Genomic DNA, 13,423 nt, shown 5'->3' with positions numbered 1-13,423 from the left:
GAGAGGGGGCGGGGAGAGCGGCGCAGATTGGAGCGGCCGCGCGCTTTGGCCGCAATTCGCCCCAAAGGGGTGGGAGCTGAGCGGCAGTGGGTGGGGACAGTCGAGCTGGGGGCACGGCCTGTAGCGGGTCCGGCCCGGCCCACGCGTGACCTCCGCGTGTCCCTGTGGATCTGCCCGGCACGTCTCTGCCCTCGTGTGTCGGTGTCTGCTCTGTGTCTGTGTTCCCGCGCCCCTCTATGTGAATGCGTCCCCTATGTTCCTCCATGTGTTTCCCCCGGATCAGTGTACCCCGTGTTCCCCATGTCACCCTCCTCTCCCATATATAAGTGTCCCTCGTGTTCCTCCGTGTCCCACGCGTGTCTCCCATCTCCTCCATATGCCTGTGTCTCTCGTGTCTCCCCCCTTGTGTCCCTCCATGCCCCCTTGTGCGCTTGTTTTCCTCATATCCCCCCCACCTGTGACGCCTCCAAATCCCCCGGTGCCCCCATGTGCACGTGTCCCCCCATGTCCTACGTGTACCCGCGGTCCCACCTTCCCCCGTGTCCCTGTGTCCCCCCTGTGCCCGTGCCATCCTCCAGTCCCCGCCGTCCCCAGGCCCCGCCCGGCCTCCCGCGCCCCCCCCGTCCCCTCCCCTCCCCGCGATGCCCCCCTCCGGCCCCCGGCCCGCCCCGTCGGCTCTGACTGAAGGCGGCACCTGCGGCGGTCACACGGCCGCTGGGCGAGCGGAGCGCGGTGAGCCGGGCTGCGGGGCGCCGGGGGAGTGGGGGGGGCGTCGGGGGTTTGGGGTGGGAAACGAGGATAGGACGGGATGGGGGCGAGGGAGGGGACTCGGAGTTGGGAATAGGGAACGGGTTGTGGAACTGGGACTGAGCTGGAGAAGCTGGGAGAGGGCAGGAGGGAAACCTGAATGGGGAATGGGTTGGGTTGTGTAGGGGGGGGAGGAGGGGCGTGGGGATGGGACAGGGGAGTGGGGATGGGGTTGGGGTGGATGGGATGGGATGAGGGGTGGCAGAGAGGGGTCTGGGATACATAATAGGGATGGGATGAGGACTGGGGGCTGTGTTGGGGCGGCTGGGGGGGGTGGGCAGGAGGAACACTGAGGGGCAGAGGAAGGGCAATGAGATTGCGTGGGGTGGAGGCACGGGATGAAGGCACACTGGACTCCTCAGTGACAGCCCTGCAGCACACTGTAGGAACATGGAATCCCCAACAACCGGTGGAGCCCCTGCCCCGAGTGACACTGCCCTGGGCGACCTCACGCAGACATCAACAGGGCCAACAGAGGGGACGGTGCGGGGGGACAGCAGGGAAAGCGTGGCACAGGAGGGGCAGGCAGAGGCTGGCAGAGCTGAAGGAGGGGCTGGGGGGGAGGCTGCAGGGGATGTGGGGAGTGAGAGCAAAGGGGAGGCAGCAGAGAATGCTGGGAGCAAGGCTAAGGTAGAAGCAGTGAAGGACTGTGAGAGTGATGCTAAGGGGGAGGCAGCAGGGGATGCTGGGAGTGAGGCCAACATAGTGGGAGATGCTGGGAGTGAGACTAAGGAGGAGGCTGCAAAAGATGCTGGGAGTGAGGCTAAAGAGGAGGCTGCAAAGGATGCTGGGAGTGAGGCTGAGGAGGTTGCAAAGGATGCTGGGAGTGAGGCTAAGGAAGAGGCTGCAAAGGATGCTGGGAGTGAGGCTAAGGGGGAGGCTGCAAAGGATGCTGGGAGTGAGGCTGAGGAGGTTGCAAAGGATGCTGGGAGCGAGGCTAAGGAGGAGGTTGCAAAGGATGCTGGGAGCAAGGCTGAGGAGGCTGCAAAGGATGCTGGGAGCGAGGCTAAGGAGGAGGCTGCAAAGAATTCTGGGAGCGAGGCTAAAGGGAAGGCTGCAGAGGATGCTGGGAATGAGGCCAAGACAGCAGGGGATGCTGGGAGCGAGGCTGAGGCTGCAGAGGATGCTGGCAAGGAGCCCACAGCAGGGCAGGCTGCTGAGCGTGAGGCTGAAGCACAGACCAGAGGCAGCGCAGTGCCACAGGAGGAGGCTGAGCCGGGGCCCAGGCCGGTGGCAGCAGGCAGCACCCAAGGCCAGCAGGTGAGAGGGGGCACGACTGGGGTGGCACTGCCAGGGGCTGGGTATTGGGTGGCACGGGTGGGGTGGGGGTGGCAGCACTGTGGGTTGAGTGGCACAGTTGGGGCTGGGGGTAGCACAGGGGACAGGTGGGTTGGAGGGTAAAGTGGTGGCAGTGGAATGGATGGCAGCAGTGAGATGGTGGTACAGTTGTGCAGCCACCATGCCTGTGCCCACAGGAGCCCACCTGGCAACAGGACGAGGATGATGAGCTGTGGCCAGAGTTCCCCCCCTGCTCGCCCACGGAGGGGGCCACCAGCCCCACCACCCCACTCTCCCCTACCTCCCCTGTGTCTCCCACATTCCCTGTATCTCCCACGTCTCCTTCGTCTCCTGTGTCCCCCACATCCCCCACAGGTAAGGGCTACACTGGGCACAGGAATCCTCTTCCAGGGCATGGGAGGCAGGAGGGGGACTGGGATGAGGAATGGGGGGCGAGGTGGGCCCTCTCCCAGGGTCCCTTACAGATCCCCATACACTCTGTAGAGTCCCTCTGTTCCAAGTCCCAGCTGCCCCATTTGGGACCTCCTGCAGTGCCTGCAGGCACTATGGCTGCCCCAGGGAGATAGTTCTATGATGGATGCCCCCTCTCATCCTGCTGACTCCTCTGTTCTCCCCTACAGCTGGTAGCACTGAGAGCTCAGGTGGCAGAGAGAGGTGAGAACAGAAGAGCAGCCAGCACCAGGGCTGCCTATAGGCCTGCCCCGCTGCTGGCATCCCCATACCCTGTTTTCATAGGTGATATCCACAGTGGTGACCCTATCCCTGCTCACAGTCACCACCCCTGTGTTCTCAGTGGTGTGTCTGCAGTGGGGCCACGGGGACGGGTGCCCCCCAGGGTGGCAGCTGTGGGGCGGCCAAGAGTGAGCAGCCGAGCACATGGACGCAGTGCCATCCTGGAGAAGTTTGGGGGGTGAGTGGGGTCTGGGGAGGTCAGGGTGCAATGAGGACAGTGGGGAGGCCAGGGGACAACGGGAGGCAGTGGAGGAGCATGGGCAATGGGGTGGCTGGAGGGCACAGAGCGCTGGGGGGAATGGGAAAGCCAAGGGACAATGAGAGATATGGGACATTGGACAGCTGGGGGCATGGGGCAGTGGGGGGACATTGAGAAGAACATGGGACACTGAGGATAGCGCTGCCCAATGGTGAGCCCCTGGGGAATATGCACCAATGGGGGACGCTGGCTTGGCCACAGGGCAGCCACAGGCCCAGCCCCACACCTGAAGCGTGTAGGGGCCTCAGGCTCAGTGAAGGCCATGCTGCTGGAGTGGTGCCGTGCCAGGACACGTGGCTACCAGGTGAGTACTGGGGGACTGGGGGCTGGCAGAGGGCCAGCAGTGTCCTGACCCCCCCCCTCCCCTCCCCCTTCCTGCTTATCCACCCACACAGCACGTGGACATCCAGAACTTCTCGGGGAGCTGGAGCAGCGGTCTGGCCTTCTGCGCCCTCATCCACAGCTTCTTCCCCGATGCCTTTGACTATGGCAGCCTGGAGCCGCAGGACCGCCGGCATAACTTCACCCTGGCTTTCACCACCGCAGAGTGAGTATGTTCCTGTCCCCATCCCCATGTCCACCTGTGGGGCAGCCCTGGTGATGCCGGTCCTGCAGGGAGCGTGTCGACTGTGCCCAGCTGCTGGAGGTGGAGGACATGCTGCGGCTGGCGGTGCCGGACGCTAAGTGCATCTACACCTATGTGCAAGAGCTGTACCGCAGCTTGGTGGCCAAGGGGCTAGTGAAGACCAAGAAGCGCTGAGGGCACCCCAGCCCTATTCCCCATTTTGTCCCACACCCCCTAGGAGTAAAGGTTTGCAGTGCCATGCCGTGGTGCCTCATCTCTCGCGGGGGCAGCATCGTGCAGAGGAGTCACAGGATTGAAGTGGGAGCTTTATGTACAGGGCAGGGGGCTCTGAGGTGGGGGATCAGGGTCCAGGGGTGTCGGGGCGCGGCTCGGCATAGCGACGGGTGTGCTCCTCTGCCTGGTGCAGGAAGGCCTCGGGCCTCTCGCTCAGCTCACGGGCCAGCTCAGGGCGCAGCACCCGCTCGGTGCCGGGGTTGTCGAGCAGCAGCAGCAGGTCCTGCAGCACTGTGGGACACGGGGGAGACATCAGCGAGGGCGCTTGCCATGCCCCCACCCCAGCCCCCAGCACCCACCGTGCGTGGCGCAGGTGACCGGCTCCCAGCTCTCAGGGGAAGTGAGGGGCTGGCACACGGTGCCGTCGGGGCCCACACCAGGGTGGTGGATGCTGGTGAGAAGCGTGACACGAGGAGGCACAAGGGGGTAATGTGGGGAGAAGGCCAGCTCGAAGCGAAAGGCACCCGCGTTGTAGGGGGGATTGTTCTGCAGCGGCAATGAGAGCGCTTCAGCCTCCAGCTGCCCTACAGGGGCACAGCCCCCCCGGCTGCCCTGCCCCATACCCTCCCAAGGTTAGCCCCATCACGTCCCTCTCCCACCCTGCATGGTGCCTCCTAGGGAAGCCCCCCAAGCTTGCCCTAGCAAGGACTCCTTCCATGTCCCCAGGGCCTCCCTGCATCCCCACGACCCCTGGGGCCTCCCTGTACCCCTCCCATACCCCTTTCCTTAAGGACCCCCCCATGAACCCCCCATGCCCCATCCCCCTCGTGCCCACAGGTAGCAGCAGTCCCCTCCAGCGCAGCACATCACGGTCCACCAAGTGCAGGTCGCGGACCCCGCCCCAGCGCCGCACCTCCTCCAGCTCCTGTGGACGTGCTCTGGTTAGGGGCCGGGGCCTCGGTGAGGATACGCCTCCAGGTTCAGCCCCGGGGCGGGGCAGACCATGGTCCCCCCAAAATGGGCTGTGTCAACCACCCGACCACGCCCCCAAACGGGCGGTCTCACCCTTCGGTACACACCGCCTCGCCGTGCGGTCCTCGTCGGGGAAACGAAAGCGGAACCGCCGCACGGGCACCCGGTGCGCTGCGCGCCCCGCTGTTGGCATCCATTCCCCTCGCACGGCGCTACCCGCGCCCCCCGCCCCGAGTACAGCCACCCCGCACCCCGTCACCGGGTCTCCGCACCCCGACGCGCTCCACGATCCCGCTGTCCCTGTCCCGCCCCCCAGGCTGGGTGCCGATAGCGGGGTGTCCCTCCCGCTGACCCCGCGCCCCACGCACCATAGCGAGCCGCCTGCTCATGGTCATCGATGTCCGGTGCCCGGTGCCGCCGCCGCTGGGTGGGACGCCCCGGGGCCGCCCACCCTGGGAGGGGCGGGGCAAGAGGCTGCGGCCCCTCCCCGAGGGCGGAGTGGGTGGGAGGGGACAGGTTGGGTGGTGAGAGCCACGGCGATGGATGGGGGCAGGTCCTCCAGCGCGGGGCGGGACGCAGGGCTGGGCCGTATGGTGCCGGGAGCTGCGCTTCAGCCGGGGGCCCCCGCCAAGCCTGGCCCCCAGGCATCTTCCGGCTGATTTACGGGAAGCCTCTATGGCCTCCCGCCCTCCTTAATCTTTAACCAGGCAGGCCTGGCTCCGGCCAGTTCGCCCCTGCGGCCGGCCGGACATTTGGGGAGCGACCTGACGGGCGCCAGGTGGGCCCGGGGTGCTGCCTCTCCATCACACGGGGCGTGTGGGGGTGTCGTGCAGGGAGCACCTGGTGCTGAGGGTGTGTGGTTTGTGGGTGCCAAGGGGTGTTGGGAGCGAATGGGGGGGGTACTGGGTGTTCAGCTGATACTTTGACCAATGCTTGCCGACCAGGTTGCTCACCATGAAGCTCTGCCTGCTGCTGGTGTGCCTGGTGGCCATGGTCACAGCCACTGTCGCCCCGGTAAGTGTGGCATGGGGACGTGGACTCCCTGCAGCCAGGTGCCCCCTGGCCACCCTCACCAGTGTCCCCATGCCCAGGTGTCCATGCTGGAGACCAATCCTTCCAGAATGATGAAGCCAATCAGACTGCGGCCAGCACAGATGGTGTTTCTACGTCCCACCACAAGCCCACCAGGGGACACAGGGACACCAACCCAGCCTGTGCCCAGCTCCAATGCCAGCTCCACGACGGAACCTAGCCTGGAAGCTGTATTGGAGGCTTTGAAGCCTCTGGGCCCTGTGGAATTTGTGGCAGCACCCGAGGAGCCTGGCACTGCTGCTGGCGGGAGCACGACCACACCTGAGCCTGGGACCACCATGGATCCCCCCAGCACCCCTCCAGGCACAGCCACCCCACCGTGCCCTGGGGACGAGGAGCCGGGTGAGACCTGCAGAGCACCAACGAGGGAGCAGAAGGAGGAGGTGGCCAAGGCGCTGGGCACCTTCGCCCTACGCTTCTACCAGCACATGGCAGAGTCTGCCAAATCCAACACCAACCTGCTCTTCTCCCCCCTGAACGTGGCCCTGGGGCTGTCACACCTCCTGCTAGGTGAGGGGCTCCCTGTGATGCAGCCCACACGCCCACAGCCCTCCCAGCTGCCAGACCTTTCTGAACCTCACCATTGCCCTCAGGTGCCCGCGGTGAGACCCAGCAGCGCCTGGCTGCCATCCTGGGGTACCGGCCAGGGCTGGCCTGCGTGCACGGTGCCCTGCGGCAGCTTGCCAACGTGTCAGGGCTGCTCTCTGCCGCGGAGATTTTCCACCACCCAGGTAAGACAGACACTGGCAGGGAGGAACAGTGGGGTGGGCAAGGGGGTGACATCATCCATGCTACCATGCAGACCTGCAACTCCGACCCCGCTTCTTGAATGAGTCATGGCAATTCTACGAGGCCATGCCACAGGAGCTGAGTGGTAACGAGAGCCTGGACTTGCAACGCATCAATGAATGGGTGCGCAAGGCCACACGTGGGCTTGTGCCCCATCTGCTGTCCCAGCTGCCTGATGAGCCTCGCCTGGTGCTGCTCAGTGCTGTCCACTTCCAGGGTATGGCACAGTTCCTAGGGTCTATCCAGGATTTGCCCTGAGATCTACCTTGGGAGCCACCTTGGGATCTACCAACCTTCATTCCTCCATCCCCTGGTGGCCCTCAGCCCCACAACATTCCACCCCACAAACACTGTGTCCCTGCAGCCCGGTGGAAAAACCCATTCAAGACCAAGCATACAGTGCTGCTGCCCTTCATGCGCCATGGGCACCTGCCAGTGGATGTGCTCACCATGACCAGCAAGAAGTACCCTGTGGCATCCTTCACTGACTCCCACCTGCAGGTCCAGGTACTGCATCCCTGTGCTTGTGGAGCATGATGTCACAGCACGATGTCATTGCTGTGGCACGGAAGGGACGTGCTAGGTGGTGATGTCATCCCTGGAGCACTGATGGGAAGCCAGGCAATGGCATTGCTCCCATGGCACTGAACGAGGATGCCAGGCTATGATGTCACACTGCAGGTGGGGCGGCTGGAGCTGAGTGGGGGGCTAAGCCTGGTGGTACTGGTGCCACGGGGACCTCCGGAGGCCCTGGAGGCTGTGGAACGAGCGCTGGACCCGCCCACCTTCCTGGCACTGCTGCAGCGGGCAGCCAACACCCCCATGCGCCCTACTACCGTGGCCCTGCCACGCCTGCACCTCGACCTCGCCATGGACGTGGTGGCCAGGGTACATGACATGGGTAAGGCATTCCCCCATCCCTGTCTGTGCTGGAGTGATGTCACCTACTGCACGTAAGGTGACAGATGCTGACATCACTCCCTGCAGTAAGTCCCCTGCACCCTTCCCCTGCAACTTCAGTGCCCCCTGTGTTTCTTGTGTTTTCACATAACCTGTGTCCATTGGTTCTCTGGCAGCCCCTGTGGCTCCAGCATCCTCCATGTCCTCTACATCCCTTTGTATCCCCTGCTGTTTGCCATCCCCCATTTATTCCTGGTGTCCTTTGGTTTCCCCTTGTTCCCAATGCTCCCACCCCCTCCTGTCTCCGTGCCACGGCAATGGCACTGAGTCTGGTTGCTGCAGACTTTGGGCTGTTCCTGGATGCGGAGCTGTGTGGGCTGGCACGGGGCCCAGAGGTGGCAGTGGATGCAATGCAACACCGGGCTGTGCTGACACTGGATGAGAAAGGCGTGGAGGCAGCGGGTGCCATGGCCACCTCAGTGGCCCGCACGGCTCTGCAGCTGGAGGCTTTGCAGCCCTTCCTCTTCGTGCTCTGGGATGAAGGCAACACCATCCCCCTCTTCATGGGACGCCTTAGTGACCCCCAGGCCTGATGCCTGCCCCTTCCTTCCTCACCTCCATTTCTTCCCTCCCTCCTTCTCTTGTCCCTATCTACCTTCTCTTCTTCCTCCTTCCACCTTTCTCTCCCTCTTCCCATTCCTCCCTCCCTGCTTCCCTGTATCTTCTCTCCCTCTTCCCCCTTCCTTCCCTCTGCACTCCATCTTTCCCTCTTCCAACAACCATTCAGCCACATCCTTTTCTCCCTTCTCCTTCCCACACCTCCCAAATTCTCTGCCCCCATTGGGTGCTCCTGGCCCCCCAGCAGCTCCTGTGCCTCTGTTTCCCCCATCAGCTCTGGGCCTGAGGCCCCAATAAAAGCTCTGAGTCACTGAATGGCTCCTGTTGGAGGGGGAACACTATTGCTGCTGGTGTGCCAGGTGCTGTTCCCCTGGCATTGCCACCTCCCCCTGGCACTCCAAGGTGACACTTGACGCCTTCCTACAAAAATCTTTTATTCCACTAGAAAAGCTGCCCGCAGCCTCTGTGCGCTGGTGACGGGCCCCATGCCCTCACCCCAGCAGGTGGCACAGGCTGGCTTGGGGTGCCCCTCTGAAGAGCAAAGTGGGGAGGGTCCATGTCAGTAGTCCAGTGCCAGGTGCCTGCCAGGGTAGGTGCCACTGTGGTGTCCCTGCCATGCTGCTCAGTCCCAGCCGTTCTCCTTGACCATGTGTGACATCTCGATGATGAACTTCCCCTCCTTGTACTTCTGGCTGCTCTCAAATGCCTGCTCCTGTGGGGATGGCAGCCTGAGCCCCCCCAGGGCCCAGGTCACAGGACATATGCCATGGATTTGGGGTCCCAAGGCAACCATTGTGGGTTTGGGGTGCCTGCACAGTGAACTGCAGCAGGGCTTTGGGTAAAAAAGTGGGATTTGTGGTGCTGTGGACTCAGAGTGCCCCTATCATGTCTTTGGGATGCCCAGGCCAAGGGATTGGGGTGACAGTGTGATGCCCGATCCCAGTTTGGGGGTGCCAGGGGCACTCACGTATTTCCAGCCCAGAGTGGTTTTGCAGCTCTCGCAGAAGATGTCAGCCACAGAGTGAAGCCCAGTGAGCAGCAGGCGCTGTTCGGCCGGGCCACAGCCCACATTAACCCTGCACCAGACAGGGTACTGTGGTCACAGCTGGGGATGTTCCTTCAGTCTTCTCCAGGACAAACAGCCCTGGGTGGGTGATAGCTTGCCCCACTCCCTCCTCCCAGCATCCCGTCCCCCACTGCAGTACTCACACCGAGTTGAACAGGTAGGCACGGCCATGGCTGCCCTGGAAGGACTGCAGGGACACAGCGTGATTCAACCCAGCGTCCCCTGTGCCTCCCTCACCCCCTCCTCCATCACCGCCATGCCACCACAGGGAAAGACTTTCTGCCATGGGGACACTGTGGGGAGTATGGGCACAGGAGGACAGCCGGCACTCGGGACACCATGGAGGGAACACTGCAGAGGGGATGCTGTGGAGGAGACAGCATGGGGGGACAGCATAGAGGGGACAACGCAGAGAGGACAGACACCACTGCCCTGGGGACACGCTGGGGAGACCCTCATTATTTCCCGGAGACACCGCAGAGGGGAAGACAGCCACCCCATGGCCCCGGGGAGGTGACGCGGCCACAGAAGGGGCACCTTGGAGATGAGCTCCTCGTGCCTGGCCAGGTGTGCACGGCAGTGTACGCAGCTGTAGGTGCGGTGGGAGCGCGGTAGGTAGCTGTGGAAGGTCCGGGGAGGCAGACGAGTGGTGGTGGGGACCCGGTGGCGGCGGGCGGGGGGCACGGCGGGTGGCAGGGCCCCGGGAGGCCGCGGAGGTGCGGGGGGCATGGTGCAGCCCCCGCACAGCCGCTCGCAGGGGAAGAAGCAGCGCAGCAGCGTGCCGAGAGCCGTCGTCCCTCCGGGACCGGGGGTGGGGCGCGGCAGCCCAGGGTCCCCCCGGGTGAGAAGCGGGCGGTAAGGGGGGGCGGCCTGCGAAGGGTTAAGCGGGATGGGGTGAGGAGGGGGCAGCGCCGTGCCCCCCCGGCACCGCCGTACCCTTCCCCGCCCCCGTGTCCCTCAGCTCACCGCCTGCCGTCGTCCCCGCTGCCGCTGTCCCCGGTGCCGGTGCGGGGCGGGGGCACCAGGCGGCCGCGGAGGGGGTGGGGGGGAAGGGAGGGGAGCGCCGCACGCCCGGGGACTGCATCACGGCGCCGTGACTCATTGCTCGACGTCACCGCCCGCACCCCGCGCCGAGACGTCACCGCCCGGCAGCACTACGTCACCGCTGCCCCCGGGACCGAGCTGCGGGCGCTCTCCCGGCTCCCGCGCGCTGCCGAGGGACCCCCGGAGCGGCTGCAGCGAGTCCGGGGCGGGAGGGGAGCGCAGGTCCCGGCGTGCCCGTGGCACGTAGCGGGGCCGGGGGCGGTGAAAAGGGGGAGAGGCCGTGGCCACGGTTCCCCAGTAGGTGCTATGCAGATGAGACGCAGACGAACAACGGGGAGCGGCACGCCGCAGCAGGCCCGGACTGCATCCCCCAGCAGGCACCGCGCGGCTGCCATGGCAACGCCCCGCGTGCTCCCGCTGATGGAGAGGGCGTGTGGGCTGCGCTCTGACCTCACTTCCGGCGTTTGACCTCACTTCCGTCGTACTCTGTGACGTAACGGAAACGCGACAGCCCTGCCAGAGTCCTGGTAGGCGCGCGGAACAGCTGTAGGCGCTGTCAGGTACTGTCGGTTGCCCGGTCCCGGGCTCAGGGTCCAGCCCTACCGCGGTGGGCGGTAGGATCGGGCCGGGCCCGCGATGGCGGATGATGGCGGCGATGAGAAGAAGCAGGTGGCAAAATTCGAGCTGGAGCGGGAGACAGAGCTGCGTTTCGAAGTGGAGGCTTCGCAGACGGTGCAGATGGAGCTGCTCACCGGCATGGCTGAGGTGTTTGGCACCGAGCTGACCCGCAATAAGAAGTTCACCTTTGACGCTGGTGCAAAGGTGGCCGTCTTCACCTGGCACGGTTGCACCGTGCAGCTCAGCGGGCGCACCGAGGTGGCATACGTCTCCAAGGACACCCCCATGCTGCTCTACCTCAACACTCACACGGCCCTGGAGCAGATGCGGCGGCAGGCAGAGCGCGAGGACGAGCGGGGGCCCCGTGTCATGGTGGTGGGCCCCACCGATGTGGGCAAGTCGACTGTGTGCCGCCTGCTGCTGAACTATGCTGTACGCCTGGGGCGCCGGCCCACCTTTGTGGAGCTGGACGTGGGGCAGGGCTCCGTCTCCATCCCCGGCACCATGGGTGCCCTCTACATCGAGCGACCAGCTGACGTGGAGGAGGGCTTTTCCCTGCAGGCCCCGCTGGTCTACCACTTTGGCTCCACCACACCTGGCACCAACATCAAGCTCTACAACAAGGTGAGTGCGTGGAGTCCCTGTCATCTTGCGGGAGTAGGGTGGAGCCTCCAAGGAGTCCTGCCTGCCCCTGTGAGTTAGGGATTGCCCAGCTAGTCCTGTTGTATAAAACCATGGTGCAATACTGAGTTAAGCACTGAGGTCCAAAAAAAACCATGAAGGGTAAAAAGCTGGTCCAAATTCCCAGCATCCTCTGTCTGCAGTTTGGTGATGGTTAGAAGTCCCTTTTTAGCTGAAGGTTGCCCTCAGCCCCATGCTTGTCCTTGTCCTGTCTGTGGGACACTGGGGAGTAGCTCTGCTGATGTGGTCAGGCAGCCTTTAGTGCATTTAATGTGCTTTATGGACAGCTTCAGCACTGAATGTGGCTGCTGATCCTTTACAGCTATCACAGAGAGGTGAGCAAGGAAGGATTTCAGTGGTTGCCCATGGCCCAGGCATTGCCTCTGCCTCTTAGCACTAAATAAACCTTCTGAGTGAGTTAGGAGCATTGCCTATCATTGCTGTATCCCAAAGAATTGGAGATCACATGGCCTCCAGCTGTGTTTGTCTTTTGGGAACAGAAACATCCCTCTCAATCCCATGTGCTTTATCCTCGTGTCCTGATATCTGCCTGCAGATCACATCCCGCCTGGCCGATGTCTTCAACCAGCGATGTGAAGTGAACCGCCGTGCATCGGTCAGTGGCTGCGTCATCAACACATGCGGCTGGGTGAAAGGCTCGGGCTACCAGGCGCTGGTGCACGCTGCCTCAGCTTTTGAGGTAGATGTAGTGGTGGTGCTGGACCAGGAGCGGCTCTACAACGAGCTTAAGAGGGACCTGCCCCACTTTGTGCGCACTGTTTTGCTCCCCAAATCTGGTGGAGTGGTGGAGCGCTCCAAGGACTTCCGGCGGGAGTGCCGAGATGATCGCATCAGGGAATATTTCTATGGCTTCCGGGGCTGCTTCTACCCTCACGCCTTTGACGTCAAATTCTCTGATGTTAAGATCTACAAGGTGGGGGCTCCCACCATCCCTGACTCCTGCCTGCCACTGGGCATGTCGCAGGAGGACAACCAGTTGAAGCTGGTGCCGGTGACGCCAGGGCGGGACATGGTGCATCACCTGCTGAGCGTCAGCATGGCCGACAGCCCCGATGACAACATCTCAGAGACCAGTGTGGCTGGCTTCATTGTGGTCACCGGCGTAGACCTGGAACGCCAGGTGTTCACTGTGCTCTCGCCTGCTCCTCGCCCACTGCCCAAGAACTTCCTCCTCATCATGGACATCCGCTTCATGGACCTGAAGTAGCTCTAGCAGGGATGGGGCAGGGAGTCCGGGGCAGAGGGAACACGTGGGGATGTCCATGCACATCCCCATGTACCCCAGTGCTTGCTCTTTGCCCAGCAGCTTTCAGGCCCTGGGTTTGTGCCCTTGTGCCAGCGGGTGCAGCTGGTGCAGGAGGCCACCTCTCGTTTTTATATCTTTTTGTAAAGTTTGTTATTAAATCTCATTGCCCTTTGGCTCCGTGGTGCTTGCTGCTTTTTGTCTCGGCTCCGGGTGCTCACCACCCACCCCCGTGGATAATGAACAGGGACCTCAGGCCTATCACGGGAAGACGATCGGTCAAGGCGAAGCAGGGCGGAAGACGCTCCTTTTCCTCCGCTCCGCGGACACGCACGGGCTGGGCTCGACTCGGTTCCTGTCTCGTCCCACGGGTTCGCCCCGCAGAGCTCAGACCCCCTCCGGCGGAGTAAGCGCCGCGCACGCGCTCTGCAGTGCACGTGCGCCCACCCTCCCGATGACGCATGCGCGCGGCCACCTCCCGTT

At 63.6% G+C, this 13,423-nt stretch overlaps 5 protein-coding genes across 10 annotated transcripts; 3 read left to right on the top strand and 2 right to left on the bottom strand.

Annotated features, from left to right (window-relative positions):
* Positions 1-49: 49 nt before the first annotated feature.
* On the top strand, positions 50-3,871 carry SMTNL1 (smoothelin like 1). 3 transcript variants are annotated; one of them, XM_090140717.1, is made up of 8 exons: positions 50-732; positions 1,184-2,067; positions 2,283-2,460; positions 2,727-2,760; positions 2,879-3,016; positions 3,299-3,401; positions 3,493-3,644; positions 3,713-3,871. In XM_090140717.1, exons 1-8 carry the CDS (start codon positions 642-644, stop codon positions 3,855-3,857), a joined length of 1,725 nt encoding a protein of 574 aa, XP_089996843.1. In that variant the 5' UTR covers positions 50-641; the 3' UTR covers positions 3,858-3,871. The 3 variants fall into 3 exon arrangements, with proteins under 3 accessions (XP_089996843.1, XP_031449132.2, XP_089996844.1); XM_031593272.2 differs by having other exon boundaries at positions 52-732; positions 2,900-3,016; XM_090140718.1 differs by having other exon boundaries at positions 649-732; positions 1,194-2,067.
* A 96-nt stretch (positions 3,872-3,967) lies between these two features.
* Positions 3,968-5,380, bottom strand: LOC116229071 (ubiquitin-conjugating enzyme E2 L5-like). Of its 2 annotated transcripts, XM_031593275.2 has the most exons (4): positions 5,237-5,380; positions 4,732-4,821; positions 4,256-4,442; positions 3,968-4,187 (listed from the first exon to the last, which is right to left on the bottom strand). In XM_031593275.2, the coding sequence occupies exons 1-4, from the start codon at positions 5,261-5,263 to the stop codon at positions 4,024-4,026; spliced, it is 468 nt and encodes a 155-aa protein (XP_031449135.1). In that variant the 5' UTR covers positions 5,264-5,380; the 3' UTR covers positions 3,968-4,023. The 2 variants fall into 2 exon arrangements, with proteins under 2 accessions (XP_031449135.1, XP_031449137.1); XM_031593277.2 differs by lacking the exon at positions 4,732-4,821 and having other exon boundaries at positions 5,237-5,344.
* An 89-nt stretch (positions 5,381-5,469) lies between these two features.
* Positions 5,470-8,582, top strand: SERPING1 (serpin family G member 1). Of its 2 annotated transcripts, none has more exons than XM_090140719.1 (8): positions 5,470-5,720; positions 5,813-5,882; positions 5,960-6,470; positions 6,554-6,691; positions 6,763-6,966; positions 7,114-7,256; positions 7,431-7,650; positions 7,992-8,582. In XM_090140719.1, the coding sequence occupies exons 2-8, from the start codon at positions 5,823-5,825 to the stop codon at positions 8,240-8,242; spliced, it is 1,527 nt and encodes a 508-aa protein (XP_089996845.1). In that variant the 5' UTR covers positions 5,470-5,720; positions 5,813-5,822; the 3' UTR covers positions 8,243-8,582. The 2 variants fall into 2 exon arrangements, with proteins under 2 accessions (XP_089996845.1, XP_031449133.2); XM_031593273.2 differs by having other exon boundaries at positions 5,472-5,646.
* A 102-nt stretch (positions 8,583-8,684) lies between these two features.
* On the bottom strand, positions 8,685-10,757 carry YPEL4 (yippee like 4). 2 transcript variants are annotated; one of them, XM_031593278.2, is made up of 5 exons: positions 10,300-10,393; positions 9,871-10,203; positions 9,477-9,520; positions 9,235-9,343; positions 8,685-8,979 (listed from the first exon to the last, which is right to left on the bottom strand). In XM_031593278.2, the coding sequence occupies exons 2-5, from the start codon at positions 10,060-10,062 to the stop codon at positions 8,890-8,892; spliced, it is 435 nt and encodes a 144-aa protein (XP_031449138.1). In that variant the 5' UTR covers positions 10,063-10,203; positions 10,300-10,393; the 3' UTR covers positions 8,685-8,889. The 2 variants fall into 2 exon arrangements, with proteins under 2 accessions (XP_031449138.1, XP_089996847.1); XM_090140721.1 differs by having other exon boundaries at positions 9,477-10,203; positions 10,300-10,757.
* Positions 10,758-10,760: 3 nt separating this feature from the next.
* On the top strand, positions 10,761-13,172 carry CLP1 (cleavage factor polyribonucleotide kinase subunit 1). Its single transcript, XM_031593274.2, has 2 exons — positions 10,761-11,619; positions 12,233-13,172. Exons 1-2 carry the CDS (start codon positions 11,014-11,016, stop codon positions 12,902-12,904), a joined length of 1,278 nt encoding a protein of 425 aa, XP_031449134.1. The 5' UTR covers positions 10,761-11,013; the 3' UTR covers positions 12,905-13,172.
* Positions 13,173-13,423: the final 251 nt, after the last annotated feature.

The sequence above is a fragment of the Phasianus colchicus genome, chromosome 5, assembly GCF_987193195.1.
Source record: "Phasianus colchicus chromosome 5, bPhaCol1.hap1.1, whole genome shotgun sequence".
Taxonomy (NCBI): domain Eukaryota; kingdom Metazoa; phylum Chordata; class Aves; order Galliformes; family Phasianidae; genus Phasianus; species Phasianus colchicus.
The sequence above is the reverse complement of the archived record's forward strand: the minus strand, read 5'-3'. Positions and strand labels throughout refer to the sequence as shown.

Coding starts and splice junctions, on each gene's coding strand:
- SMTNL1 (XM_090140717.1), top strand. CDS start 642: ATGCCCCCCTCCGGCCCCCGGCCCGCCCCGTCGGCTCTGACTGAAGGC. Junction 2,068..2,282: donor GCAGCACCCAAGGCCAGCAG/GTGAGAGGGGGC, acceptor CTGTGCCCACAG/GAGCCCACCTGGCAACAGGA. Junction 2,761..2,878: donor AGCTCAGGTGGCAGAGAGAG/GTGAGAACAGAA, acceptor CCCTGCTCACAG/TCACCACCCCTGTGTTCTCA.
- LOC116229071 (XM_031593275.2), bottom strand. CDS start 5,263: ATGACCATGAGCAGGCGGCTCGCTATG. Junction 4,443..4,731: donor GGAGGGGACTGCTGCTACCT/GTGGGCACGAGG, acceptor TTGCCGCTGCAG/AACAATCCCCCCTACAACGC. Junction 4,188..4,255: donor GGTCACCTGCGCCACGCACG/GTGGGTGCTGGG, acceptor CGTGTCCCACAG/TGCTGCAGGACCTGCTGCTG.
- SERPING1 (XM_090140719.1), top strand. CDS start 5,823: ATGAAGCTCTGCCTGCTGCTGGTGTGCCTGGTGGCCATGGTCACAGCC. Junction 6,471..6,553: donor GCTGTCACACCTCCTGCTAG/GTGAGGGGCTCC, acceptor CATTGCCCTCAG/GTGCCCGCGGTGAGACCCAG. Junction 7,257..7,430: donor ACTCCCACCTGCAGGTCCAG/GTACTGCATCCC, acceptor GTCACACTGCAG/GTGGGGCGGCTGGAGCTGAG.
- YPEL4 (XM_090140721.1), bottom strand. CDS start 10,435: ATGAGTCACGGCGCCGTGATGCAGTCCCCGGGCGTGCGGCGCTCCCCT. Junction 10,204..10,299: donor AGCGGGGACGACGGCAGGCG/GTGAGCTGAGGG, acceptor AACCCTTCGCAG/GCCGCCCCCCCTTACCGCCC. Junction 9,344..9,476: donor GCCTACCTGTTCAACTCGGT/GTGAGTACTGCA, acceptor TGTCTGGTGCAG/GGTTAATGTGGGCTGTGGCC.
- CLP1 (XM_031593274.2), top strand. CDS start 11,014: ATGGCGGATGATGGCGGCGATGAGAAGAAGCAGGTGGCAAAATTCGAG. Junction 11,620..12,232: donor ACATCAAGCTCTACAACAAG/GTGAGTGCGTGG, acceptor ATCTGCCTGCAG/ATCACATCCCGCCTGGCCGA.